The 27,476-nt window shown below is 41.9% G+C and overlaps 2 protein-coding genes across 8 annotated transcripts; one reads left to right on the top strand and one right to left on the bottom strand.

The window, feature by feature from the left end:
- Positions 1 to 9,463: 9,463 nt before the first annotated feature.
- cep70 (centrosomal protein 70) lies at positions 9,464 to 17,661 on the top strand. Of its 4 annotated transcripts, none has more exons than XM_064969540.1 (16): positions 9,464 to 9,555; positions 9,766 to 9,785; positions 10,296 to 10,398; positions 10,889 to 11,012; positions 13,771 to 13,951; positions 14,216 to 14,391; positions 14,526 to 14,585; positions 14,710 to 14,812; positions 14,958 to 15,124; positions 15,269 to 15,359; positions 15,467 to 15,637; positions 15,884 to 16,033; positions 16,195 to 16,363; positions 16,854 to 16,968; positions 17,066 to 17,145; positions 17,236 to 17,661. In XM_064969540.1, the coding sequence occupies exons 2-16, from the start codon at positions 9,777 to 9,779 to the stop codon at positions 17,295 to 17,297; spliced, it is 1,761 nt and encodes a 586-aa protein (XP_064825612.1). In that variant the 5' UTR covers positions 9,464 to 9,555; positions 9,766 to 9,776; the 3' UTR covers positions 17,298 to 17,661. The 4 variants fall into 4 exon arrangements, with proteins under 4 accessions (XP_064825612.1, XP_064825613.1, XP_064825614.1 ...); XM_064969541.1 differs by having other exon boundaries at positions 10,299 to 10,398; XM_064969542.1 differs by lacking the exon at positions 9,766 to 9,785.
- Positions 17,662 to 17,708: 47 nt separating this feature from the next.
- LOC135542522 (septin-10-like) lies at positions 17,709 to 27,217 on the bottom strand. 4 transcript variants are annotated; one of them, XM_064969547.1, is made up of 11 exons: positions 27,073 to 27,216; positions 26,549 to 26,599; positions 24,716 to 24,830; positions 24,291 to 24,486; positions 23,845 to 24,031; positions 22,950 to 23,111; positions 20,380 to 20,476; positions 20,108 to 20,276; positions 19,816 to 19,948; positions 19,417 to 19,601; positions 17,709 to 18,882 (listed from the first exon to the last, which is right to left on the bottom strand). In XM_064969547.1, exons 1-11 carry the CDS (start codon positions 27,097 to 27,099, stop codon positions 18,867 to 18,869), a joined length of 1,338 nt encoding a protein of 445 aa, XP_064825619.1. In that variant the 5' UTR covers positions 27,100 to 27,216; the 3' UTR covers positions 17,709 to 18,866. The 4 variants fall into 4 exon arrangements, with proteins under 4 accessions (XP_064825619.1, XP_064825617.1, XP_064825618.1 ...); XM_064969545.1 differs by lacking the exon at positions 17,709 to 18,882 and adding an exon at positions 18,895 to 19,145 and having other exon boundaries at positions 27,073 to 27,217; XM_064969546.1 differs by lacking the exons at positions 17,709 to 18,882; positions 26,549 to 26,599 and adding an exon at positions 18,896 to 19,145 and having other exon boundaries at positions 27,073 to 27,217.
- Between the last annotated feature and the right edge of the window lie 259 nt (positions 27,218 to 27,476).

The raw sequence follows: 27,476 nt of genomic DNA on the forward strand, positions 1-27,476 counted from the left end.
GATGTTGTATATAGTTGTCTTTATTTCAAACACTATTTGCTGCCAAGTTCACTGCATTAAGTACTTTCTTATTTTATACACAAAGCAATTATATTGACAATACAATACTTTTAAAAAATGCGACAGAAATGTATGAAAAGAAAAAAGTGGCATTATGATGATTTTATAGAAAATAGCGTAATAGCAATGATGCTAACACAATGCTCGGCAGCTGCTCTGTTTGCATTATAGTAACTGTCCAGAGAAAATCAAAATTTTAAAAGCTTATATTCTGTTTGCTCATACCCAAATAATGTTGTTGACTCGTCCTTTTCTTGTCGTTGTGGACAAATAATACACTCAGTTAAACCCCATCTCAAAAAGTGCTTGAAATTTGCTTGGAGAATGACATCCTCCTCCTTGGCCAGGACAGGTCTTTCTGTGATTGGTCTAGCAGCTTTTTCCTTCCCGCCCCAAATTCTCTGGTGGGGAGAAGGAGTCTAAGGGAGACAGGCTCAGGAGGGCGCACAAGCAGCTGGTGTTAACACACAGGACAAAGCCTATATAACAACTATCTAGCCAGTCACTTCTATTTCAAATTTTGTAGTTTGTAAGAGTTGGCCTGCTGGCTATTTAGAAGCCGTAAACTAGCATGCTAACTTTAGCTATCGAGATTAACTTAGCAAGCTGGCTAGCCAACAAGAAAGCAAGCAAAAGTAGATCCTCATCTCGCCGTTCCCTTCTATTTTAAATCCTGTGGTTTGTAACTAAAAGTTGGATGTCAAGAAGAAACCTAGTTTGCCGTGATTGACTGATACAGTGGGGCAAAAAAAGTATTTAGTCAGCCACCAATTGTGCAAGTTCTCCCACTTAAAAAGATGAGAGAGGCCTGTAATTTTCATCATAGGTACACTTCAACTATGTCAGACAAAATGAGAAAACAAATCCAGAAAATCACATTGTAGGATTTGTAATGAATTTATTTACAAATTATGGTGGAAAATAAGTATTTGGTCAATAACAAAAGTTTATCTCAATACTTTGTTATATACCCTTTGTTGGCAATGACAGAGGTCAAACGTTTTCTGTAAGTCTTCACAAGGTTTCCACACACTGTTGCTGGTATTTTGGCCCATTCCTCCATGCAGATCTCCTCTAGAGCAGTGATGTTTTGGGGCTGTTGCTGGGCAACACAGACTTTCAACTCCCTCCAAAGATTTTCTATGAGGTTGAAATCTGGAGACTGGCAAGGCCACTCCAGGATCTTGAAATGCTTCTTACAAAGCCACTCCTTCGTTGCCCAGGCAGTGTGTTTGGGATCATTGTCATGCTGAAAGACCCAGCCACGTTTCATCTTCAATGCCCTTGCTGATGGATGGAGGTTTTCACTCAAAATCTCACGATACATGGCCCCATTCATACTTTCCTTTACACGGATCAGTCATCCTGGTTCCTTTGCAGAAAAACAGCCCCAGAGCATGATGTTTCCACCTCCATGCTTCACAGTAGGTATGGTGTTCTTTGGATGCAACTCAGCATTCTTTGCCCTCCAAACACGACGAGTTGAGTTTTTACCAAAAAGTTATATTTCGGTTTCATCTGACCATATGACATTCTCCCAATCTTATTCTGGATCATCCAAATGCTCTCTAGCAAACTTCAGACGAGCCTGGACATCTACTGCCTTAAGCAGGGGAACACGCCTGGCACTGCAGGATTTGAGTCCCTGGCGGCGTAGTGTGTTACTGATGGTAGGCTTTGTTACTTTGGTCCCAGCTCTCTACAGGTCATTCACTAGGTCCCCCAGTGTGGTTCTGGGATTTTTGCTCACCGTTCTTGTGATCATTTTGACCCCACGGGGTGAGATCTTGCGTGGAGCCCCAGATCGAGGGAGATTATCAGTGGTCTTGTATGTCTTCCATTTCTTAATAATTGCTCCCACGGTTGATTTCTTCAAACCAAGCTGCTTACCTATTGCAGATTCAGTCTTCCCAGCCTGGTGCAGGTCTACAATTTTGTTTCTGGTGTCCTTTGACAGCTCTTTGGTCTTGGCCATAGTGGGGTTTGGAGTGTGACTGTTTGAGGTTGTGGACATGTGTCTTTTATACTGATAACAAGTTCAAACAGGTTCCATTAATACATGTAATGAGTGGAGGACAGAGGAGCCTCTTAAAGAAGAAGTTACAGGTCTGTGAGAGCCAGAAATCTTGCTTGTTTGTAGGTGACCAAATACTTATTTTCCACCATAATTTGCAAATAAATTCATTAAAAATCCTACAATGTGATTTTCTGGATTATATTTTCTCATTTTGTCTGTCATAGTTGAAGTGTACCTATGATGAAAATTACAGGCCTCTCTCATCTTTTTTAAGTGGGAGAACTTGCACAATTGGTGGCTGACAAAATACTTTTTTGCCCCACTGTATATGTAGCAGCAACTTGCATTAGTGCCTAGAAACCACAAACAAAAATACAGGAATATTGACAAAGCAATGGACAGAAACAACACACGCTTGTAAAATTATCAGTCTGCATTTATTGCTGTTATAGTAAAATTCCCTAGTAGCTCCATCATGTTTCCAAATCTTGAACATCCATACTAGCTATTTGCTAGGCTGCCCCATGTGGAGTTGGTAGCAAATTTTTATATCCAAGTGTATGCCCCCCCTGCAACAACTAAGAGCATTGAAGTGCGAGGCTCAATTTCTCCTCTGTTTTGGTCCCGTGGCTACCACGCTGTACAGTGTACAAGCACAGATGCTGTGTGAGAGCGAAGTGTTGCATCTCGCTCATCTCAATATCTCCAGTGCTGCTCGTTGTAACGTCATTTCACTGAGTCTACTTTTAATTTTGGGTAAATATTTCATAGAAATCTGGAACGCAGGACAGAGACTAAATGTTATCTGGACAATCCCTAACACTTTCTCCACGTGAGGTGGTGCAGGGATATTACTTTGTGTCATATCAGCCTCTTGCACCTGTGCTACATGAGAGTCAGATAATCTCTGCATGGATTACTTGTCCTTTCTGCCTCAACAGGGAGCAAAACAAACAGAAAATAGAGCGAGAGAGACCTTCTCAACAATCAGGCTCTTTCCATGCCAATTCCAAAAATTGTTTAATGGCAAACGTGCCCATTACAGGTAATGAATGAATGAAAATTGACAAATGAAAGAATGATGCTGGGAAGTGGCTGTGTGTCAAGGGGAAGTGGGATTAGTGGAGAGTGCTCCTCATGCTTTCCCAACTTTCATGATTTATCTGCAAATTATGTTTCAGGAAGTTAAGTCTCTAAAAGGGGAAAATAAAACGGTTCTCCCTCCATGACCTTGACAGATGTGGCTGCTGGGAGATTTGTTGTAGCTCTCTCCTTCCTATTGCAGTTCATAGTATTGTAGAGACCGTTCTCCAAAGTCCAAAAAACGATACATCAAGTTATATTATTGTAAAAGACAATGCTCTTAAGTTAACAAATGTAAATATACAGTATTATTTGGTAGTACAATACAGTCCAATTAGAAACTACTTTCTTGGCTTCCCAATAATATTGTGTCTATTAAATTAATTGCATGACATTTATAATACAACAAGGACATAAACTTACGTTCATATAGCTTCAATTTATTTTTGTTATACCTTGTGCACACTTTTATAACCCCCCCCTTTGTTTTACTTCCCACCCCCTGACTTGGATACAGTAGTGGTCCATCCTTTTGGACATATTTTCATTTGTCACAGCTCATTTGCCCTGACAATGACAATCAACCTCCATTACCCACCTAATGGAGCGGTGGACCCAACGTACATCCAGCACTAGTCCTTAACAGATGGTAAGGATACCGACAGAACTCTACATCAGCAGTGTTTATCCTCCCCTCCTAGCCCCAGCCCCATGCACTGCAAAATAAGACTAAACTGGAGTTCCGAACAACATTCAGTTCCTATAGTAACATTCCTAAAAGCAGAAGGACATCCTCACCAGCTGTATACCACCCAGCCCATAACCATGCTGCTGTGTTGGCCTAATGTTCATTTTGAGAGCATCTCATTCTCAACCCCAAATAGTGGTGACATAATGCTGACTTCCATACAGTACATTGGTCCAATTGGTCAGCAAAAGAGAAAGCTACAACAGAATGAACCAGTGTGCCATGCAAATAGCCTTAGAATCGATATCAGACGGCACATTACACGTTGCTTAGTTGTTTATTTCATAGAATAAGTCTCCCGAGACTTGAAGAACCGCAGAACAGAAGCTCATGCCAGGCTTTCTGCTGAGGCTGCAGAAGGAAACACTTTTCTGCCATCAGGCCACATGAAACAGATGCTACTAAATGGTTTCATTTAAAATACAAGGACAGCATTAAAAGCTCTTTACATTAATTCATTTACACAAACTGAAGATAGGCGACTTGCGTTAGAAAACAATAAACTACAATAAAAAACCTGCAACATTTAAAAAAAAAAGATTATAGAATCCCCAAGAATGTTTTTTGTTTTTTACAAAGAAGGATGCCAAATTCTACATTGCAGAGCTGACCTTGGCAGGAGGTGATGTGAATGTCAGCTCTTGGCATTTGCAATCAGGAGGCAATTGTTTTGCGACATTACGTGGCATTTAACTAAATTTCAGATAACAACATGAGGTTAATTAACTAGTTCTTTGCAAAATATCTTACACTTACACAGAAGTGTAAAAGTAAATATTTAATGAAACATTGTTTTCCTCGAAATTGAAAGACATTTATTTATATGGGCCAATGTCTTCTTATATGGCTGTTGGTAATGGTTGCTATCCAATATCCAGTATCCAGTATCCACTTCGCTCACAGGGATAATTCTATAGGGACCACCCATCTACCATGAATCATTCATCTAAGGCTGCGTTTACACAGGCAGCCCAATTCGGATCTAATTCAGATTTGCTTTGACTAATTTGTCTTTTGATCAATCAGATCAGCTCGGTTCTTGTCCAGCAATATCAGAATTGGGCTGCCTGTGTAAACACAGCCTTACGTCAACAGGATTCACACAAGTTCAAGGCTGGCTTAAATTTCCATTCAAATGTTCTGCTTGGTGGACTTGATGTACAGTATGTGGAGACAATGAGTAGCCATGGAGGCTCTTCAGACAGTTCTATTCCAACATGGTATAGGGAAGGGATGACCTTTCCTTATTATTTTTTTTTGTACCTTTATTTAACTAGGAAAGTCAGTTAAGAACAAATTCTTATTTTCAATGACAGTGGGTTAACTGCCTTGTTCAGGGGCAGAACGACAGATTTTTAATTTGAATTTTTACCTTGTCAGCTTGGGGATTCGATCTTGCAACCTTTCGGTTACTAGTCCAACGCTCTAACCACTAAGCTGAATAGGTATGAACTCCAGTCTACCTTCCACAGGGAGGCAGGTGATGCCTAGAATGAATAAGGCCTACAGAAATGTTCTAGCTGAATTTGAAAGCCTGACAGCTTTCATACATACTCTAGGGATAACATATGGGATTTCTTAGATGGTTCAGCTATATTCAATAGTCTCAAGTGGTTGTTTACTGTATCTGACCACTGTTTTTTTCAACACCACATTGGCCAATAAGGGAGACATCAGGTAATGTACAATATTCAACATTTTCTGCCTGGTCAAAAGCCTGAAAAGAAGCAGACAGAGTCATTAAAAAAAACAGACCCACTATTTAGTCACGAGCATACTGTATGGGTGATAGTGTGGCGGCTAAGATTTGCATTTTGACCTTCTTGAGACAATTGCAGGTTTGCCCTTTCTCCAGTGTGGCTGTTCAGTGACGGGAGAAAGACATCAAATGCCACCAGCTTGCACCAGCTCGCGTGTAAGAGGTTGACAGATATCCTTTTAGTTTCTTTCTTACTGACAATATTATCTTAGGGCAGAGTGATTTTCAAATGTCCATACTGTGTTTTAATCTATGAAATGAAGGGTAAAATTCATACCTAGAAGTCTGTGGAGGCTGTCGAGGGGAGGACGGCTCATAATAATGGCTGGGAAAGAGCGAATGGAATGGCATCAAACCATGTGTTTGAGCAAAAATATAAACGCAACATGTAAGTGTTGGTCCCATGTTTCATGAGCTGAAATAAAAGATCCCAGAAATGTTCCATACGCACAAAATGCTTATTTCTCTCAAATTGTGCGCACAAATTCGTTAGCTCTAGGAAGAGTCTTAGTGGTTCCAAACTTCTTCCATTTAAGAATGATTGAGGCCACTGTGTTCTTGGGGACCTTCAATGCTGCAGAATTTTTTTGTTTTTGGTACCATTCCCCAGATCTGTGCCTTGACACAATCCTATTTCGGAGCTCTACGGACAATTCCTTCGACCTCATTGCTTGGTTTTTGCTCTGACATACACTGCCAAGTGTGGGACCATATATAGGCAGTTGTGTGCCTTTCCAAATCATGTCCAATCAGTTGAATTTACTACAGATGGACTCCAATGAAGTTATAGAAACAACTCAAGGATGATCAATGGAAACAGGATGCACCTGAGCTCAATTTCGAGTTTCATAGCAAAGGTTCTGAATACTTACTTATGTAAATTTTTAAGTATAAATTTGCTAACATTTCTAAAAACCCGTTTTCGCTTTGTCGTTATAGGGCATTGTGTGTAGATTGATGAGGGAAGAAATGTTTTTAATCCATTTTAGAATAAGGCTGTAACGTAACAAAATGTGGAAAGGGGGAAGGGGTCTGGATACTTTCCTAATGCACTGTAATTTAATGTTAAATTCTCTACCATAAGCCTCCTCCAAAGTCGTTTTAGAGAATTTGGCAGTATGTCCAACCGGCCTCACAACCGCAGACCATGTGTATGTGTTACACCCCTGAAAAGGGGGAGAAATAATCACGAGAGTGATACAGTATTGTTTCCTCAATGAGAACTTTTAGTGCAATGAGGAAAGACCGCGATTTCCCCGGGAACTTGGGTGGAGACCAGAGCAATCGATCTTAGGCTCATTGATTAAGAGCATTTAGTAGATCACAGATTAACATTTTTACCCTTCCATTTGGCACCACAAAATAAAATAATCAATATGACGTTTACACATTCCTCTCACAATTCGTACCCTTTGCACACTTGACGGATTTTAACTTTTTAACACAATTATATCAATGCTATCAATCTCTATCAACTAATACTGAATGCATGATCTTTTTAACTTTAGATGTTTTAAGATCCTCACATACTATGAACTTACTAATACTTTTTAATGTATAACAGGCTATGAGCGTTTCCTTTAACCTGTCACATATGGCGTTGTGTGAGGGAGTGGTTTGCTGATGTCAATGTTGTGAACAGAGTGCCCCATGGCGGTGGTGGGGTTATGGTATGGGCAACGAACACAATTGCATTTTATCGATGGTAATTTGAAGGCAGAGATACCATGACAAGATTCTGAGGCCCATTGTCTTGCCATTCACCCGCCGCCATCACCTCATGTTTCAGCATGATAATACACTGCCTCATTTCTCAAGGATCTGTACAGAATTCCTGAAAGCTGAAAATGTCACAGTTCTTTCACGGCCTGCATTCTCACCAGACATGTCACCGATTGAGCAGGTTTGGGATGCTCTCGATCGAAGTGTACGACAGCGTGTTCCAGTTCCCGCCAATATCCACCAATTCGCACAGCCATTGAAGAGGAGTGGGACAACATTCCATAGGCCACAATCAACAGCTTGATCAACTCAATGCGAAGGAGATGTGTCATGCTGCATGAGGAAAATAGTGGTCACACCAGATACTGACTGGTTTTCTTATCCACGCCCCTACCTTTTTTTAAGGTATCTGTGACCAACAGATGCATATCTGTATTACCAGTCATGTGAAATACATAGATTAGGGCCTAATGCATTTATTTCAATTGACTGAATTCCTTATACGAACTGCAACTCAGTAAAATCTTTGAAATTGTTGCATGTTGTGTTTATATTGTTGTTCCGTATATTTGATACCATTCCAATAATACCGCTCCAGCCATTACTACAAACCCTTCCTGTCCAATTAAGGTGCCACCAACCTCCTGTACAGACATTTATGATACACTGGTGTCATTTTGAGATTAAGTTATTTTGAGATTTATAGCAGATAGCTATATTCAACTGAAGCAAGTTTGACATATTATGACACATGATTCCCAAACTAAACTCAACAAAAAAAGAAACGTCCCTTTTTCAGGATCCAGTCTTTCAGAGATCATTTGTAAAAATCCAAATAACTTCACAGATCTTCATCGCTAAGGGTTTAAAACACTGTTTCCAAATGAACATGCACCTGTGGAAAGTTCGTCAAGACACTAACAGCTTACAGACGGTAGGCAATTACGGTCACAGTTATGAAAACTTAGGACACTAAAGAAGCCTTTCTACTGACTCTGAATATCACCAAAAGAAAGATGCCCAGGGTCCCTGCTCATCTGCGTGAATGTGCATGAGGCATGCTGCAAGGAGGCATGAGGACTGCAGATGTGGCCAGGGCAATAAATTGCAATGTCCGTACTGTGAGACGCCTAAGACAGAGCTACAGGGAGACAAGACGGACAGCTGATCGTGGTGGTGGGTCCGTCATGGTCTGGGGCGGTGTCACAGCATCATCGGACTGAGCTTGTTGTCATTGCAGGCAATCTTAACACTGTGCGTTACAGGGAAGACATCCTCCTCCCTCATGTGGTACCCATCTTGCAGGCTCATCCTGACATGACCCTCCAGCATGACAATGCCACCAGCCATACTGCTCGTTCTGTGCGTGATTTCCTGCAAGACAGGAATGTCAGTGTTCTGCCATGGCCAGCGAAGAGCCCAGATCTCAATTCCATTGAGCACGTCTGGGACCTGTTGGATCGGAGGGTGAGGGCTAGGGCCATTCCCCCCAGAAATGTCCAGGAACTTGCAGGTGTCTTGGTGGAATAGTGGGGTAACATCTCACAGCATGAACTGGCAAATCTGGTGCAGTCCATGAGGAGGAGATGCACTGCAGTACTTAATGCAGCTGGTGGCCACACCAGATACTGAGTGCTACTTTTGATTTTGACCCCCCTCCCCCCTCCTTGTTCATGGATTCCATCGAGCACGTCTGGGACCTGTTGGATCCTTATTCCATTTCTGTTAGTCACATGTCTGTGGAACTTGTTCCGTTTTTTTCTCAGTTGTTGAATCTTGTTATGTTCATATAAATATTTACACATGTTAAGTTTGCTGAAAATAAACGCAGTTTTAAGTGAGAGGGCGTTTCTTTTTTTGCTGAGTTTATTATGTTATATTCGACATCAGTAATTACATGTGCAGTGTGACTGCAATCAAACGATATGGAACATATGTTTAAGGTTGCTATGTTACGTTAATGGAACGCAGAAACCAAAAATGCCCATGTCTGAGACAAACCTGGATTCACCAATCAAAATCCTACATTTACTGCCCCTTACATTTTGCTTTATCTTATTGGTTGAAACGGACCACAATAAATCCCACTTTACTTCCGCGCTGTTTGTTTGAAATTTGAAACTGACATTTTTGGAGAAACCAATCATCACAACAAGCACATACATGGTGAATATGTTAAGTCCAAACGTTATTGTCGGAAAGAAGTATTCAGAATGTTTTATGAATTATGTGTTTTGTTTTGCGAAACATGCGATACTTGGCTAACTAGCTAGCAACGTAGATTGCTAGCTAGCTAACAGTAGATAGCTAGTCTATGTGTTCAACGTCACTGCTATCTCAGCTAGCTAGTAAACTAACCCATTTTCACCCCTGCAGGTGGAGAAGAGATGGAACAGGTATTACAACTATGTTTGTGTGTTGTCATGGTGGGCTCAAAGGGGGACCACGTAATTTGATAACCCCATATAACGTTAGGTGTTGACTGGGGGAGGGGGGTACAGTAGGAGGCTGACACACACCGAGAGGGGGGTACAGTAGGAGGCTGACACACACCGAGGGCGTCCTGTCAAATAGAAGATGGAGCAAGAGGAACGCTTAGAATATAATTATCTCATCGGGAACAGACATGGTGGTGTGTGTATAGCCTAAAGTGTATAACATACTGAGGAGAGTCAGCGTTAGCCAGAGAGGAGATGGATAGGAAGAACACAAAAGCTGTGTTTCATTCAAGAGACAAGACGTATGTGTTTCTGTGGACCTACAGCCAGTTTCAGGTAGAGCGGAGCTCATATTATGCGTTGTATGCATAAAAAAAATGGGTACAAACTGCATCATACTACATCCTTTGTGTGTTGTGTTGTAATGGACCGTGTGATGTGGTGGTTTTGCTGTGTGTTTGGACCTAGCAGCAGGAGCAGACAGAGTGGGATGCTGTGAACAGACTCCTCCAGCACCATGGGTTCAAGCCGGTACACTTTGCCGATCCCGTGGAGAATAAGAACCTTGCAGGTAATGGTTTAGTATGTTTTTATATCATCTTCTTGCTGTAACATTCTGAACTGTCATATCTTAGCTAAATGTCTTAACTCACTTCTTGGATCATGTTGAACAAGTCGATAAGGAGGAGTGTTAATGCTTTAGACCGCTCAACATGCTACTGTCTGTCTTGTGTTTCTGTGTGTGCAAATTATTTCATAATTATTGGCTCTAGGTGTGCATTGTCTCATGTAAGTTAGTACTCAAACTCACCACTCTGTGATGAGCCTTTCCCCAACTGGAAATCATTTGGTGCACGCATTGCTCCTGTTCTGCTTATTGGCTCTTCTATTTCCAGTAAGCTGCCAGCCAGGGTCTGAATGTTTCTGGCTAGTTTTCTCAATGTTATTTAGTGAGGCACTGGTCATGGTACCCTAACAATATAGGTCTATAAGTAAAAAGAACTAGAAGGAAAATGGACAATAAGATATTCTACTTTAATGTTTTGTCATCTTGGTCATAGACTTGGTTCTTCTGGAGAAGAAGTCGGCCTGTGACATCAGGACAATGCTGAGGACGATGCTTACAGACTCGGACAGGAGACAGACCTTGATTCAGGAGCTCATCCAGTCCAACAACCAACTTAAGTAAATAGTTATATACAATTGAAGTTGGAAATTTACATACACCTTAGCCAAATACATTTAAACTCAGTTTTTTCACAATTCCTGACATTTAATCCTAGTAAAAATTCCCTTTCTTAGGTCAGTTAGGATCACCACTTTATTTTAAGAATGTGACATGTCAGAATAATAGTAGAGAGAGTGATTTATTTCAGCTTTTATTTATTTCACCACATTCCCATTGGGTCAGAAGTTTACAGACACTCAATTAGTATTTGGTTGCATTGCCTTTGAATTGTTTAACTTGGGTCAAACGTTTCTGGTAGCCTTCCACAAGCTTCCCACAATAAGTTGGGTGAATTCTGGCCCATTCCTCCTGACAGAGCTGGTGTTACTGAGTCAGGTTTGTAGGCCTCCTTGCTCGCACACGCTTTTTCAGTTCTGCCCACAACCTTTCTATAGGATTGAGGTCAGGGCTTTGTGACTCCAATACCTTGACTTTGTTGTCCATAAGCCATTTTGCCACAACTTTGGAAATATGCTTGGGGTTATTGTCCATTTGGAAGACCGATTTGCGACCAAGCTTTAACTTCCTGACTGATGTCTTGAGATGTTGCTTCAATATATCAACATAATTTTCCTACCTCATGATGCCATCTATTTTGTGAAGTGCACCAGTCCCTCCTGCAGCAAAGCACCCCCACAACATGATGCTGCCACCCCCATGCTTCACGGTTGGGATGGTGTTCTTCGGCTTGCAATCCTCCCCTTTTTTCCTCCAAACATAACAAGGATCATTATGGCCAAACAGTTCTATTTTTCTTTCATGAGACCAGAGGATATTTCTCCAAAAAGTACAATCTTTGTCCCCATGTGCAGTTGCAAACCGTAGTCTGGTTATTATGGAGGTTTTGGAGCAGCGGCTTCCTCCTTGCTCAGCAGCCTTTCAGGTTATGTTGATAAGACTGTGGATATAGATACTTTTGTACCTGTTTCCTCCAGCATCTTTACAAGATCCTTTGCTGGTGTTCTGGGATTGATTTGCACTTTTCATACCAAAGTACATTCATCTCTAGGAGACAGAACGCGTCTCCTTCCTGAGCGGTATGATGGCTGCGTGGTCCCATGGTGTTTATACTTGAGTACTATTGTTTGTACAGATGAACGTGGTACCTTCAGGTATTTGGAAATTGCTCCCAAGGATGAATCAGGCTTGTGGAGGTCTACAATTTTTTTCTGAAGGCTTGGCTGAATTCTTTTGATTTTCCCATGATGTCAAGCAAAGAGGCACTGAGTTTGAAGGTAGGCCTTGCAATACATTCACACCTCCAATTGTCTCAACTGATGTCAATTAGCCTATAAGAAGCTTCTAAAGCCATGACATAGCTTTCTGGAATTTTGCAAGCTGTTTAAAGGCACAGTCAACTTAGTGTATGTAAACTTCTGACCCACTGGAACTGTGATACAGTAAATTATAAGTTAAATTATCTGTCTGTAAAGAATTGTTGGAAAAAATGTTTGTCATGCACAAAGTAGATGTCCTAACCAACTTGCCAAAACTATAGGTTGTTAACAAGACATTTGTGGAGTGGTTGAAAAACGAGTTTTAATGACACCATCCTAAGTGTATGTAAACTTCCGACTTCAACCGTAGTTATAGAATTCATATTAAATAGTTATTTTTTTAATCATTTGAGACACTCATGGACATGCAGAACATTGCTTTGCCAGTATGTAGGAAATCTTACTTCTTGAAGCCTAATATTTTTGAACCCCCAATTATTTGATCCTGTTTCTCACCTCTTTAAACATTCCTCCATCACCTTGTATGATTATTAGAATAATCTCCACGTCAGAAGGAAATGTTTTTGGCAGGTCTGTGGTTCATCCATCTACCGAATAATGTAGATCCATGATCATTTTTCAGCCAGCTGTTGTCACACAATAGTCTTGGTGGACATGAGTAGTAAGCCTAATACAGAGAGGGGTAAGAGGTAGACATGGGCCCGGCATCCACCAGCTGCTCAGCCAGCAAGTGTTAACCATTGGAGCGTGACGGAGGGAGATCACCTAGCCTGAACATCAATCTATCACCATGTTAAGCCTGTCTGTCAGAGACCCTCTCTTTCACCTGGAATTTAATCTGATATGGTATTTTTTTCCCAAAACATCATTTAGGATTCCAGGCTACCTCACTTTAGCTTCTCTCCTGGAAAGATAATTGAATTTTGTTGACTGTTTTTCTAGGACAGGTTATTGATATATTTCGTATTGCCCAGTTGATCACTTGAATAATTATGTATATCCTCTTAACCATAATTTCCTGTGAAAGATCTTCTGTTTGATATGTACTTACCTCAGTTAGTTCAATATGGCCCTCTTCAATTTATATTATCCAATTAAACAGGAGGGCGGCAGGTAGCTTAGCGGTTAAGTGCGTTGGGCCATTAACCGAAAAGTCACTGGTTCAAATCCAGAGCTAACTAGGTCAAAAATCTGTCTGTGCCCTTGAGCAAGGCACTTCACCCTAATTGGTCCTGTAAGTCGCTCTGGATAACAGTGTCTGCTAAATGACTAATGTAAATGTAGGATTACATAGAATTGAATGATCTTATGGACAATTATCTAGCATTTAGTAAGGGTTAATTGTGTCCCAAAGGAATAGTAGCAATGCTTCAGTGTGACATTTCTGTCTTTTGTGTTGCTTTACAATTATCTGTATTGTATCATAATCCATTAGACCTGCCAGCTTTAATTAACGTGTTGCCGGTGTTTGTTCCAGAGAGGAGGCTCAGCAGCACGTTAGCCGCGCTGCCCGTCAGTCCCAGAGGGTTACCGAGTTGGAGGGAGTTCTGGATGGGGTGAAGAGCAAGCTGCAGGACCTGGAAGACGGTTACATTGGCAAGGCCGCGCAGCAGCACAGCAAAGTGCACCAACTTCAGCAGGACAAGAGAGATGCACAGGTAGGTGGTGCCCTGGAAATAGCAGGGGCTGGTTTACCGACAGAGTAAGTCTAGTCCCCGACTAAAAAAAAATGCTTTCAATGAAGATTCTCTATTCACCATGCTTTTTAGTCCAGGTCGAGACTTAATCTGTGTCTGGGGAACTGGCCACAAGAGTTGGGCACTGTGTTTTCCCCCCAACAGCACATGATACCCCCTGATCATACTGTAACTGTCTTGTTTGTCTTTTATTGTTGTTTTGTTTGCCTGCTCTGCCGCTGGTAGAAACGCTGCCAGGACCTGGAGCAGAAGCTGTCTGAGGAGAAAGATGTGGTTTCCCAGTTGCAGAGGAAGCTCTACTTCACTGTGACAGAGGAAGAAAAGCGGGTTGCTAGGCAGAACCAGGTGTTTCAGCAGATCCACAAGAGATCAGCTCGGCCCAACTCACCAGTGGACCAGCAGTAAGATGAACCGCTGCTGTCGTTAAGACCATAGATTAGTATTCATAATACAGCATTTTACCCTTGCTTAACTAAATAATTATAGATTTATGGCTGGAAGTTATAGGATTTCAAATACCTTTCTTTTCTATCAGGGTGTTTGATGTAATTGACATCTATGAGGCCCAAATGGAACAGCTCCGCGATGATATCAAGTAAATATTGTATAGAATCTTATTTTCAATGTTTTGCTTCGTTTTTATGACCACACCCTTTCTCACTGTAAGACTAAAGAAAAGTAGACAGATGTCACTAACCAACCTTTACTTCTTCCCTCAGGTCCCTCAAAGGAGAGTCTGGGGGATCACAAACATCTGACCAATCGCAGTGCAGCATGAGAAGCAACACTGGGGTCTCCCCCAATCACAAAGCTCTCCTGCAGGTGACTTCCTGTACTATTCTAACACGATGAACACCAGAACTCTTCATGGTTCTGGATGACTTGTCTTGAACAGTGTAACAACTGTTCCTCTTCCCCACAGTCCATGATCATGATCTCAGTTCCGAATCTTACTTCTCCCCAATAGTCCTATCAGGAACAGTTAAAGGACACCAAAGCGCAGAGGGTGGAGCTTAGGAAAGAAATTCAGCAGTTGAAGCAAGACTTGGAATCTAGGCCCACAGTGAAAGAGCTGAAGTCATACAAAGAACAACTGAGACGCATGGACAGACTTATTCAGCAGAATAACATGAGGTGGGAAAACATTACGCAACTGTCGTCATTCTTGGATGCAACGAGCACCACAGCTTAACCTCACAGTTAACCCCTTCCTTACCTTAACCTAGAGCGCTGCCTGTCCTATTGGTAGTCATATCATCTCCTTTACCTCCACCACAGGTCTGCTCGGGAGTTTAAAGAAGAGGAGAGTGCTGCTCTGAGTAACCAGGAGGTGGCGAAGGCAAGGGCCTTGGCTGCCAGACACGAGAAGGTACTCCGTTTATCTCCCCTTGTCTAAAGCGGGAGCGAGTATGAACTCGCTTTACTTTGTTTTTTGTATCAGACTTTGCTGGACTATTTGCCTTGCCTGACTTCCAGGTTCTGAATGACATCAGAGCGGTTTTGACTACTTCCGGGGCTCCACTGAGGCTCCATAGAGCGAGGCCATCAACCAGTCATCAGTTGTCCAACAGGGCCTCAGGGATGGTCGAGTTTGACGAACTCCTCTCATCTCTGGAGATGTGGGCTGACCAACTGGCTTCACTGAAGGTGAGAGCTGACTGACTGTCTATAAAGTGCATCTACCATGTATGCAGCCAGGTCCAATGGTCCAGTGTCAACATGCCCTGTCACTGAAAGCCAGAGTTTAGGAGCTCTTCATATCTTCAACATCTCAGTTTTCTATGATATGTATGGCTAGAATAGGCTACTTTAACGGCGTAATGTTTACCATTCTCTAGTCTAGAGACCCATGTCTTTACTTGTCTCTCTCTCTCTCTCTCTCTGTGTGCTTAGGACCTGCACTGTGCCTTGAGTAAGTTGATGCTGAGACTGTTACCATGGCAGCCAGCAGGCGCTAATAGTCTTATGGAAAGTGTTCGAGTGGAGGACCTTATGCTATTGGTGGACACTCTGCTAGAGGAGACCAACTCTGGGGAGGATAAGGTTGGTAGTCCTGGCTTACAGCAGTGGATGGAGTAACCATGGAAATTACATCTCAACTTTAGATAAGGCAAAACCATTGTACCTCGGATCATTTCTCATGTACAATGTTTGTGATACAGCAATATTCTCAGAACTCTTTATGTGAAATTAACCCTAACCAGGTGTTGAGGAGCCCCACTAAGAACACTCTCCAGTCCATGGTGTCCCACTTCCAGAAGCTGTTTGATATAACCTCCCTCAGCGGGGTGTATCCACGCATGAACGAGGTCTACACCAGGCTTGGGGAGATGACCAACGCTATGAGGAACCTGAGGGACATCCTGGCCCTGGGTAGGACTGTCTGTCTACAACTCATTTGAGCTATTCTACAGCACCCTTGGGGAAAGGGGGATACCTAGTCAGTTCTACAACCGAATGCCTTTGTCCATTTATTTCCCAACCCCTCTGAATCAGAGGTGCGGGGTGCTGCCTTAATTGACATCCACGTCTTCGGCGCCCAATAGCACATACTGTACTGGTCAATTCATGTTCTCCAGAACATAGACTGAACAACAATATAAATGTAATATGCAACAAGGTTTTACTGAGTTACAGTTCATACAAGGAAATTGTTCAATTGAAATAAATCCATTAGGCCTTAATCTATGAATTTATGAACAGAGATGTAAACAAATGTGAGAGAAGATTTGAGAGTGTGGAACATTTCTGGGATCTTATTTCAGCTCATGAAACCAACACTTGACATGTTGCGTTTATATTTTTGTTCAGTGTACTTGGTTGAGGGATGTTATTCTTTTCCCACTTCTAAATTTAATTTCAGATGACAGAGCGCCCCCTAGTGAGGTGGTAAACCAGGTAGCCAGTCTAGTCAACTCCCCAGAGGCCACGGTTGGCCACGAGCTCCAAGTCCTCCTGGGAACCAGTGATATTGACAGGTACCAGCAGCAAATCTCCAGAATTTATTTTGTGTAACGTTGTCTTAATGTTATAAAATTAGCCTACTGCCTGGGGTTAAATATGTGCGCTTGTCAGTATTATTTTGAAGGTAAAGGAACATGAGGAGTTCTTCCCTGCATTCTACTTTTTGGTTCAGGAGCTGCTCCAGACTCTCGGTAAGGAGACGTTGCCATCCAATAATGCATTTAGTTTGAAATCGTTTACTGATCATGTGGTTAGTACATCTATTTTGGTTGATCTTTCAGATGTTGACTGTCTGGATGACATCATGCCCGTTCTGAGGTCACTAAAGTCAAGAGCAGAGTAACACCGGTGCTTTGTAATTATGTTTTTGTGTATTTGCTGGAGTGATTTTATGGAGTTGTACTTTTAAATTATTATTATTATTTTTTTAATTGTCCTTTTTTCCCCAATTTCGTGGTATCCAATTGTTAGTAGTTACTATCTTGTCTCATCGCTACAACTCCCGTACGGGCTCGGGAGAGACTAAGGTCGAATGTGTCGGAGGAAACACAGTGCACCTGGCGACCTGGTTAGCGTGCACTGCGCCCGGCCCGCCACAGGAGTCGCTAGTGCGCGATGTGACAAGGACATCCCTACCGGCCAATCCCTCCCTAACCTGGACGGCCTGGAGTTGTACTTTTGATATGTAAATAAACAAGATTAATTAATACCTCTTCAATTCATTTGTACAGTTAAATAACGACATGTTACGACAAACATATCATGTTTTTATTTTTGGTGATATAAACCCTTCACACCTAAGAACAAACGTCAGTTCATATTTGAGAGTTAAGAAAAAAGCTGTGTACCTAAACCGCTTAAATTACACAAGTTATTTTCAAAGCTATCCTTTCTGAGAGGGAAAATATGTCTGGCAATTATAACATCAATCATTCCACACACGACATACTATTTCTAAGCAATAAGGCCCAAAGAAGAAGTGTGGTATATGGCCAATATACCATGCCTAAGGAATGTTCATGCGTACGACGCAACGTGGAGTGCCTGGCCACAGCCCTTAGCCGTGGTATATTGGCAATATATCCCGAGGTGCCTTGTGTCAAAACCATTTGATGTAGTGTTCAATTCAGAAAGGTCATTGAGCAGCTGCTTCATTCTTTAGCATTTGAATAAAATACAAGGTATGTGGCAGTAAGGCATACAATAAGTGTTAAAAAGAAGTAATTTCAATAATACCTCAGTGATTGGAATGTAACACATGCGTGGATATAACGTAGCTCTGGTCGACGGTTCGTGTTCCGCTAATGTAACATGTGAGGAACGTCCTGGACCAGAGTTCGGTATTACTACGCATGGAATCCATCCAGAAACCCATGAGTCTACAATAATAATGCATAGAATAAATATCAAGCTATATAATACACACTAGTGGTGAACAGAATATTTTAAAAGACATGCAAATATATATATTCTACTATGTGCAGAATTAAAGTTGAACAAGTTCAAGTCAAGTTGACACATTATCTGATATCCCATTTAAAAGTGAACACTCAAGACAACCCGGTAACACAACTATTTCCGAGATTGGACAATTAAATACATATGGAATGTCAATGTACTGTTGACCATCAAACAAATTGTATTTCTGTTTGGTGTGAAGTACAGTATTTTCAATGATAACCCTAACCAGACCTTGATCATTTGGCGCCCTCTAGCGGTAGAAGTGAAAAGTAAAGTAATACAAAAGGGTTACCAGTATTAAAGAGAATTATCAATAGTCTGGCTGGAATTGAACTAACATTTGTGATTTGACTAATAAGCCAAAACAATGACGACTATCGGTGAATGTACTCCATTTTGTATTTATTCCTCTTCTGTCTGATGGGAGGGGGTCTTTGTCCATTTTATTTCTTCACATGAACCCAGAGCTAAAGACCCAACAAAAAAGTCAATTTTGAGATCTGTGTCACTACATCATAACACACATCTATACTCATTAACTAAGCTTTCCTATCAACTGTCAAATCAATAGTTTCCTTTTATCAAAAAACCAAACTGATGTGTTCTTTATACACTGCTTCCCTCCCTATCATCTCACTGACTTCACAGGTTTCTGAAGCAACTGTTGTGGTTTTGGTTAGTAGCCTCGTCACAAGTTAACTTAACATCCTTAGCTTCCATCTCTAGGCTCCTGTCAATCAGAAATACAATCACACTGATGAACTAAAATGACTGTATAATGCCTGCAGTCCACACACAATATACAATTCTGGTGTACATTCATTTTTGTTAGTCTCTGCACATGCAACATGAAATTGAGAGGGGAAATAGGTTATGATTGAATTAGGATAGATTCATGTGTAAGAGAGCTTTGAGCTGTCCAAAACATTTCAACAATAAACATCTTGGAAGGGAATTAAGCGGACGTCCTGAAACTTATTTTACAATAACATGCGTCTTACTTTTTACGGTCTTTGTCCTTCTTGAGGTTGGCGTTAGTGTTGAAGGGCTGGCCTTGGAGCAGCTCGGCAGCTGTTTTCTTCTTGCTGAAGGTGTTGATCTCGTCCTCCAGAGACCTTCTCTTCTCATCCAGCTTGCTCTTCTCCTCAGAGTGCAGTCTCTTCAGCTGCTCAAACTTACCTTGCAACTGAGGGAAAACATCAAGTGTTTTTAATACCCCGAATTTCTAGTGCTTTTCTAAAAACCCCAAAAAGACGCTTCTCACGTGGATCTCTTCAACCAAAAATACATTAATTTAATATGAAAGGTCATTGAAGACGGGTTTTCTGTGATGAACGTCAACACCTATATGTCTCTTGCTGACCTGTATAGCACGGTGTGTCTGTGTGTGTGTCCAGTACCTCTCTCTCAGCTTCCTTCAGCTCAGTCTCCTTCTCCTTGACTCTCTGGACAAACATCTGTCTCATCTCCTCTTCTCTCCGCTGCAAATCTCCCAGGAACTCGTGACGCTTGGCTTCATAGGTTTCCTGCAGGCTGTCGACGCATGCGGTTTAAAACAACGTTTACAGCCTCCTCTCGCTGTATAAATGTTAAAATGTTTTCCCACAGACCTTTTAATCTGTGCACCTCATCTGGTTACCACAGGCCCAGAATTATGATAACCGTGCGTGGCACACCCTGCTCTCTCCGTACCTGACTGGCTTGCTCTCCGGGTTTGTGTCCGTGAACCCCATCTCCTCCAGTTTGCAGCGGCGGTAGAGCTCGTAGTGGCGCGTGTGGGTCTGCTCCCTCAGGTCCTCCATGTTCACACAGATCAGCATCTCCCTCAGCTTCACAAAGTCACAGTGGTTCTCGTTCTCCACTGAAACAAGACAGACAGGCCTTTACCTCCTGGCATTTGTACTGCAGAGCCATAGACACAAGCTGTAAGCCTGAAGCCTACATGGTAAAACAGGTTTGCCTACCTTGCACCACACCCCAGGGATACTGCCGAGCTTTGACCATTTTATTTCCAACCTTCACCTCCTCGGAGCTCCCCACAACAGCAAAAGGCAGGATACCCTGACATTAGCAAATAGATCTTAGAAGACACGGAGTACATGCACACTAAGTCAATATTAAAGTGATTTTGGCAGTAGGTTAAGTATGGCATTAGTCATGTAAACACCTTACTCTGCTTATCTTAAAATCAAGAGTACGGTCAAAGAAAGCAAACGCTAGGGTTGGACGGTATACCAGTATTGCTACATGGACTGTTTTTCTTCTTCTATAACGTTATTTCGATGTTTGGTTTGTTCAAATGTGATATGTGACTCGTCTCTCTCCCTCCCTCACCAATATGTCGATGCGGTTTTCCACTTTGCTTCTTAATACAAATCAAATAAATGTGTATTTGTCACATTCACCAGCATTCTATAATGACACTATTAGTTTGTGTATATTACTGTCTGCAAACAGAGAGTTTGCCTTTACTTAGTAAATTTATTAGCTAGCCATGAAAACATTTGCTGAGTCAGAGCAAACATAGACAGCTAATACACCCTGATACCAGTGCTGTTGTAGGCCTAAATCAGCATGTTTAATTATTTATTGAATTTAATATCCGAAACATGCAGTGAAGCCGCTCAACAACTACACCACAGCGGTCATCCAACAGACTCCCATTCAGAGCGACACACAGAAGCATCCAGGGTCAATGCCCTGCTCAAGGGCACGTTGACAGATATCCCACCAGGCCAAAAACCGTGAACCCGAACCCTCCAAGATCCCCCCCACAGTTCTCCAATAGCTGCCCCTCAACCATTCGAGACCCCTCCTACAGCCCCCCCCCCCCAGTAGAAAAATAAAAAAAATACAATCAATTCCATTCCCCACCCCCAAGAACCCCCCCAATGCACCAACAACCAAGAGAATGAACAGAAGAGAAAAAAAGACAGCAAACATTTTAAAACACAAAAACAACATCAAGGACAACTAAAATCATAACAGCACTGCCAACTGTATATGTTTGTATGCATGTCTGGCACTATTACATGTATGTGTGTGTTCTTGTATGCGTTTATTTGGATGAGAGTGTGTGTGTATATGCATGTGTACAAACACCTGCATGGCATCAGCCCCAGACAAACCAGCATTAGCTGTAAAAACACTGCCCCTCGGTGTCATTCAAACTTTTACTTTTTTATTGTGTTATATTTAGACTTTTTACATTTTATCTCCTACGCAACAACTCCAGTCCCACTTGCCTGCAATTCCACATCCCAACCCTCAGCTTCCCTTAGCCCATCCCATCTATCTCTGCTGGCCACCCTCTTCGTGTTTCTACGCAATGCATATCTTTCAACTATGCTATGATGTTTAACGTACAATTGCAATCTATCTAATTGAATAGAATCCAGATTGCGTGTTGAAGATAAATACTTTTACTAAGAGTATTAGTATATTGGTGATTGACTGACCCGGTCTCTCCAGATCTCCTAACTACTATTTCTAGGGTCAATTTTAGATCAATGCTATGCATTTTCAGCCATTCCTGAACCTGAGACCAGAAACAGGCTACCTGAGGGCAATACCATAATAAATGGTCTATTGGTTCTGTATCCTCACGACAAAATAGTCAGAGCTTCGATGATTTTATGCCCCAAATATTCAACATTTTGTTGGTGGCGAGAATTCTATATAATAACTTTAGTTGAAAGCACCGAAGCCTTGAATCTTGCGTTGTTTTGTATATCAACTCATACACCCTGTACCATGGAATCGGGTTATCAAAAATCTCTTCCCAACTATTTTGCAACTTGTATGGCACAGTTGTCAACATCCTGGTCCTCAAATGAAACTGGTATACTTTCCTATTTATGCTATTTTTATTCCTCCGCCAGTTTTGATCCTTATATTGGGCAGACAGACCAGTTCCCTCCTTCCTCCCACTGCCACCTGCCTCCTCCAGTTTTTGGGATAAAGCTGTAAATAATTGGTTGTACTCTTGGATTGAGCAGACCTTCCTGAACAATTCTGATAACTCCATGAAGGACATAAATCGGCATGTAGTTTGTGCAACAGTATCTTCTAAATCAGAGAGGAATAGGCGAGGTACGAATGTTATCTGCGCATGTACTAGCACCAGCCGAGCGAGCCTCCCTCTTTAGCGTGAATGAAGTGAGATCGGAAAAAATGGAAGTAGGAATATTTGAAGTAGTTCTCATACAAACTTTAGAAGTCCAAACTTTTTTTTTTTTAAAGAACTTGTCGCTGTCGTAGAACATTTATTTTTTATTGCATATTTTCTATTGACCAAAGTCCCATCAGGTAGCCTGATTTCTGATGTATCCATGTAAACGGGATTATTAGGGAAATCGTTCTTCTTCCAAAGCATGTAAATGTTTTCATCACACTATCCACAATAATCGTGTTACTGTGTGCATGTATCCATGCTCACTGAGGTGCACTGTCTAGCACAGTCAAATTCACCACTGTGAGGTATGGAATTGGGCAGAGAGCCTGAAAGATGCCAAGGGAATGTTAGACAACTCACATTCATGGCAGTGTTGATCTTGGAGACTGTCTCGTCGTCGGTAGGGAACTGGTAGATCTGGACACCGTTACTGACCAACTCGCTCATGATCTTGATCTTAAACTTGTGGAGCTCGCTCTTGGAGATGGTGTCTGCTTTGGCGATGACAGGAATGATGTTGACCTACAAAAAAAAAAAATACACAGGTTGTCTTGTAAATAATACTTTTTTCCCCCCCGAATTGACATTATTTCCTCAAGATTCAAACAGGACATATCGTTCATTTTACAAGTAGAAACACATTCCCTTTTGTGAAGGAACAGTACTGTAAAACATACAGCTATTGGGCTCCCGAGTGGCGCAGAGGTCTAAGGCACTGCATCTCAGTGCTAGAGGCGTCACCACAGACCCTGGTTTGATTCCAGGATGTATCACAACCGGCCGTGATTGGGAGTCCCATAGGGCGGCACACAATTGGCCCAGCGTCGTTAGTGTTTGGCCGGGATAGGCTGTCATTGTAAATAAGAATTTTTTCTTATCTGACTTGTATGTTTTAAAAAAAAACTTTATTTAACTAGACAACTAAAAGCACAATCAGGACAGACTTCTGTGATTGCCCAGTGTCTGAACTAAGTCAACATCCTGCTTTGTCAGGCTTGTTCAGTCCTGTCACAGTAACACAGTAATAATTACTCATCATGCAACTCCCAGTTTTTAACCAACCGCCATGACACTTCCTAAACTGCCCAAATACTCCATAACACTAAATAAAATGAAAAACACCCCCTTAATTAATTCTACATTTAAACACAACAACAATTATGAAAAAAAAAATGTTCATATTCATAGACTAATGCTGTAGAACTGTGCCAAAAAAACACAATAGTGACAGCTTCTTTTAGTTTTAGTCAGGCACCTTGCTGTCCAGTTTCTTCATGGTGACCAGGTCCAGGGACTTGAGAGAGTGTCCTGAAGGGGCGATGAAGTAGAGACAGGCATGGATACGGGAGTCGTGGAAGTTGTGGAGGGACCGCTTGATCTTCAACTCCTCCTGTAGATACGACTCGAACTGGGTGTCAATGTAGTCCACAACATGCTGGTAGCTGCCGAAGGAAACATTCAGAGAGCAGATACTCCATCGGACGTTGCGTAGTGTATGTGGTAAAACAAGTGATTTGTGGTGGATTGAAAGACAAAATAACATGCTTTGTTTTGTCATGCAACATCAGGGTCATATTCGGTAGGGCATAGGCTACGGTAGCAAAACGTTTACGAAACGGAACACTAAAACACAGGGTTGAAGCTATCGGACAAGTGCCGAATGAATACGACCCAGGTATATCATGACTGCACTTCTCTCACCTCTCCTGCTTGTTCATCTGGTCCCCAAAGCCCACTGTGTTGACGATGGTCAGCTTGAGTCGCACGTTGCTCTCCTGCAGGTCATAGGTCTGCGCTCGCAGCTTCACCTTGGGCTCGAAGTGAGACGACTCAAAGTTCTCAAAGTTAGTGTTGAACAGTGTGTCCATTAGGGTGGATTTGCCAATACCTGTTTCGCCTGGATAGTGGGGGGAAATACTGTTTGCTAATCTTAGTGACAACATTGCTTTGTAAAATTAGGGTCAAACTTGAGGAAAATGAAAAATACATTTTAGACAGTTGAGGATTCTGGGCACAAGTCCAGAATAAATTAATTGAAAGGAAATGGGCCAACATTTTTTTCCATCTAAAAAGGGGCTACTGGTCTGGTGGCTGAACTTTTAATGTAACATCACAACGTTACTCACCAATACAGAGGATATTGAAGCAGAAACCTTGACATGTTGATTTGTTGACCAGCTGGTGAGGTAGGCTATCGAAGCCAACATGGCCAGACAAGGACAGAGGCCGGGCATTTTTGTCCTGTTATAGGGATACATAGCCTAACATTAGGCCAACTCTGTATATGACAATATCTGACAACAGCTTGGACTGGTTAACCTAGGTAAATAATCTTATATTCCTATGTTTACATTGTGTGTACAGTCGTGGCCAAAAGTTTTGAGAATGACACAAATATACATTTTCAAAGTCTGCTGCCTCAGTTTGTATGATGGCAATTTGCATATACTCCAGAATGTTATGAAGAGTGATCAGATGAATTGCAATTAATTGCAAAGTCCCTCTTGAATGAACTGAATCTAAAAAACAACAACATTTCCACTGCATTTTAGCCCTGCCACAAAAGGACCAGCTGACATCATGTCAGTGATTCTCTCATTAACACAGGTGTGAGTGTAGATGAGGACAAGGCTGGAGATCAAATAACAGACTGGAAGCTTCAAAAGGAGGGTGGTGCTTGGAATAATTGTTCTTCCTCTGTCTACAATGGTTACCTGCAAGGAAACACGTGCAGTCATCCTTGCTTTGCACAAAGGGCTTCACGGGCAAGGATATTGCTGCCATTAAGATTGCATCTAAATCAACCATTTATCGGATCATCAAGAACTTCAAGGAGAATGGTTCAATTGTTGCGAAGAGGGCTTCAGGACGCCCAAGAAAGTCCAGCAAGCGCCAGGACCGTCTCCTAAAGTTGATTCAGCTGCGGGATTGGGGCACCACCAGTACAGAGCTTGCTCAGGAATGGCAACAGGCAGGTGTGAGTGCATCTGCACGTGAGGCAAAAGGCAAAAACTTTTGGAGGATGGCCTGGTGTCTAGAAGGGCAGCAAGAAGCCACTTCTCTCCAGGAAAATCATCAGGGACAGACTGATATTCTGCAAAGTTATAGGGTTTGGACTGCTGAGGACTGGGGTCAAATCATTTTCTCTGATGAATCCCCTTTCCGATTGTTTGGGGCATCCGGAAAAAAGCTTGTCCGGAGAAGACAAGGTGAGCGCTACCATCAGTCCTGTGTCATGCCAACAGTAAAGCATCCTGAGACCATTCATGTGTGGGGTTGCTTCTCAGCCAAGGGAGTGGGCTCACTCACAATTTTGCCTAAGAGCACAGCCATAAATAAAGAATGGTACCAACACATTCTCCCAACCATCCAGGAGCGGTTTGGTGACGAACAATGCCTTTTCCAGGATGATGGAGCAGCTTGCCATAAGACAAAAGTGATAACTAAGTGGCTCGGGGAACAAAACATCGATATTTTGGGTCCATGGCCAGGAAACTCCCCAGACCTTAATCCCATTGAGAACTTGTGGTCAATCCTCAAGAGGCGGGTGGACAAACAAAACCCCGCAAATTCTGACAAACTCCAAGCATTGATAATGCAAGAATGGGTTAACATCCGTCAGGATGTGGCCCAGAAATTAATTGACAGCATGCCAGGGTGGATTGCAAAGGTCTTGAAAAAGAAGGGTCAACACTGCAAATATTGACTCTTTGCATCAACTTCATGTAATTGTCAATAAAATCCTATGACACTTATGACCTGCTTGTAGTTATACTTCAGTATTCCATAGTAACATCGGACAAAAATATCTAAAGACACTGAGGCAGCAGAGTTTCATTAATATTTGTGTCATTCGCAACACTTTTTGGCCAAGACTGTACACTACTTACCCATACAAAGCTACATGTTCATTTGTCTACAGTACACACAAACATCTATTTATATGAATGACACTCTACCTGACCTGCCCATTTCTTTACTGACACAGATTGTGGATAGACCTGGAAAGGCTGGAGATGGCAGAACAGTTTCAGCAGCATACATTTGGCTAGATTTTGTAGCTAGCACACAAAGTTAACTTTCATTGGCTGCCACATCGGCAAACTAGCTTGACAGATTATGGCAATTTTTTTGTTCTATGTGCATTTCATATGTTAATTATTGCTCAAATGGCGTAAACAAGCTCCAGCAGTAAAACCCTGCTTCTTAGAAACGCTGGTCGGAGCTACGTTGTTAGCCACATAGCTACCTGGATAGTGAAAAAGTTATTGAATCAGTTCCAGGTCGTCGTATTGCAATCCTGCTGAGCAGACGGTCAGATCTCACAACGCCCAGATAAGTGTTTACCTTTCAGGATTACGCAGCGCGACAGCAATAAAGTCGACCTGGAACGTAACCATGCTGACTAGCAAGCTAAACGTGTCGTAAGTTTTACAACTGTAGATATACATTGTTTAGCGATTACATTAAACACAACAATTACCCCCTGAGCAACATCCGACGAAGTCATCTCGGAATAAAGCAGCTAATAGCTACAAATACTAACAGGCTGTAAAGAAAATAGGCTCAACTAAAAAAGTTGAAAAATCGACCATCTACGTAGCCATGAGAGGAATGTAGGCTTGCACACTTTTTTCATGGTTGGGGAGACACGAGTGATCGTTATGTTTGTGTTTAACAAAATCAACTATATATATGAAGTACTACATCTTCTGATTTTGTGTTATGTATTCATCAAATTGTGAGTACAGGGTAGTTATTTTGAACTGCAGGATTGTTAGTTACTATATAGCGACCCCCATAGAATGAATGGTATAAACCACTTTTCCGGAAATTCGTTGGACATACATGGTGTGAAACTAAGTAGACATTTTGGTTCCCTGCGCG

This window comes from Oncorhynchus masou, chromosome 6 (genome assembly GCF_036934945.1).
Source record: "Oncorhynchus masou masou isolate Uvic2021 chromosome 6, UVic_Omas_1.1, whole genome shotgun sequence".
NCBI classification, from domain to species: Eukaryota; Metazoa; Chordata; class Actinopteri; order Salmoniformes; family Salmonidae; genus Oncorhynchus; species Oncorhynchus masou.

Coding starts and splice junctions, on each gene's coding strand:
- cep70 (XM_064969540.1), top strand. Junction 11,013..13,770: donor CAGTCCAACAACCAACTTAA/GTAAATAGTTAT, acceptor TGTTTGTTCCAG/AGAGGAGGCTCAGCAGCACG. Junction 15,638..15,883: donor ACCAACTGGCTTCACTGAAG/GTGAGAGCTGAC, acceptor CTGTGTGCTTAG/GACCTGCACTGTGCCTTGAG.
- LOC135542522 (XM_064969545.1), bottom strand. CDS start 27,099: ATGACTTCGTCGGATGTTGCTCAGGGG. Junction 24,487..24,715: donor CTTCAATATCCTCTGTATTG/GTGAGTAACGTT, acceptor CCCACTATCCAG/GCGAAACAGGTATTGGCAAA. Junction 24,032..24,290: donor CAGATGAACAAGCAGGAGAG/GTGAGAGAAGTG, acceptor TTCCTTCGGCAG/CTACCAGCATGTTGTGGACT.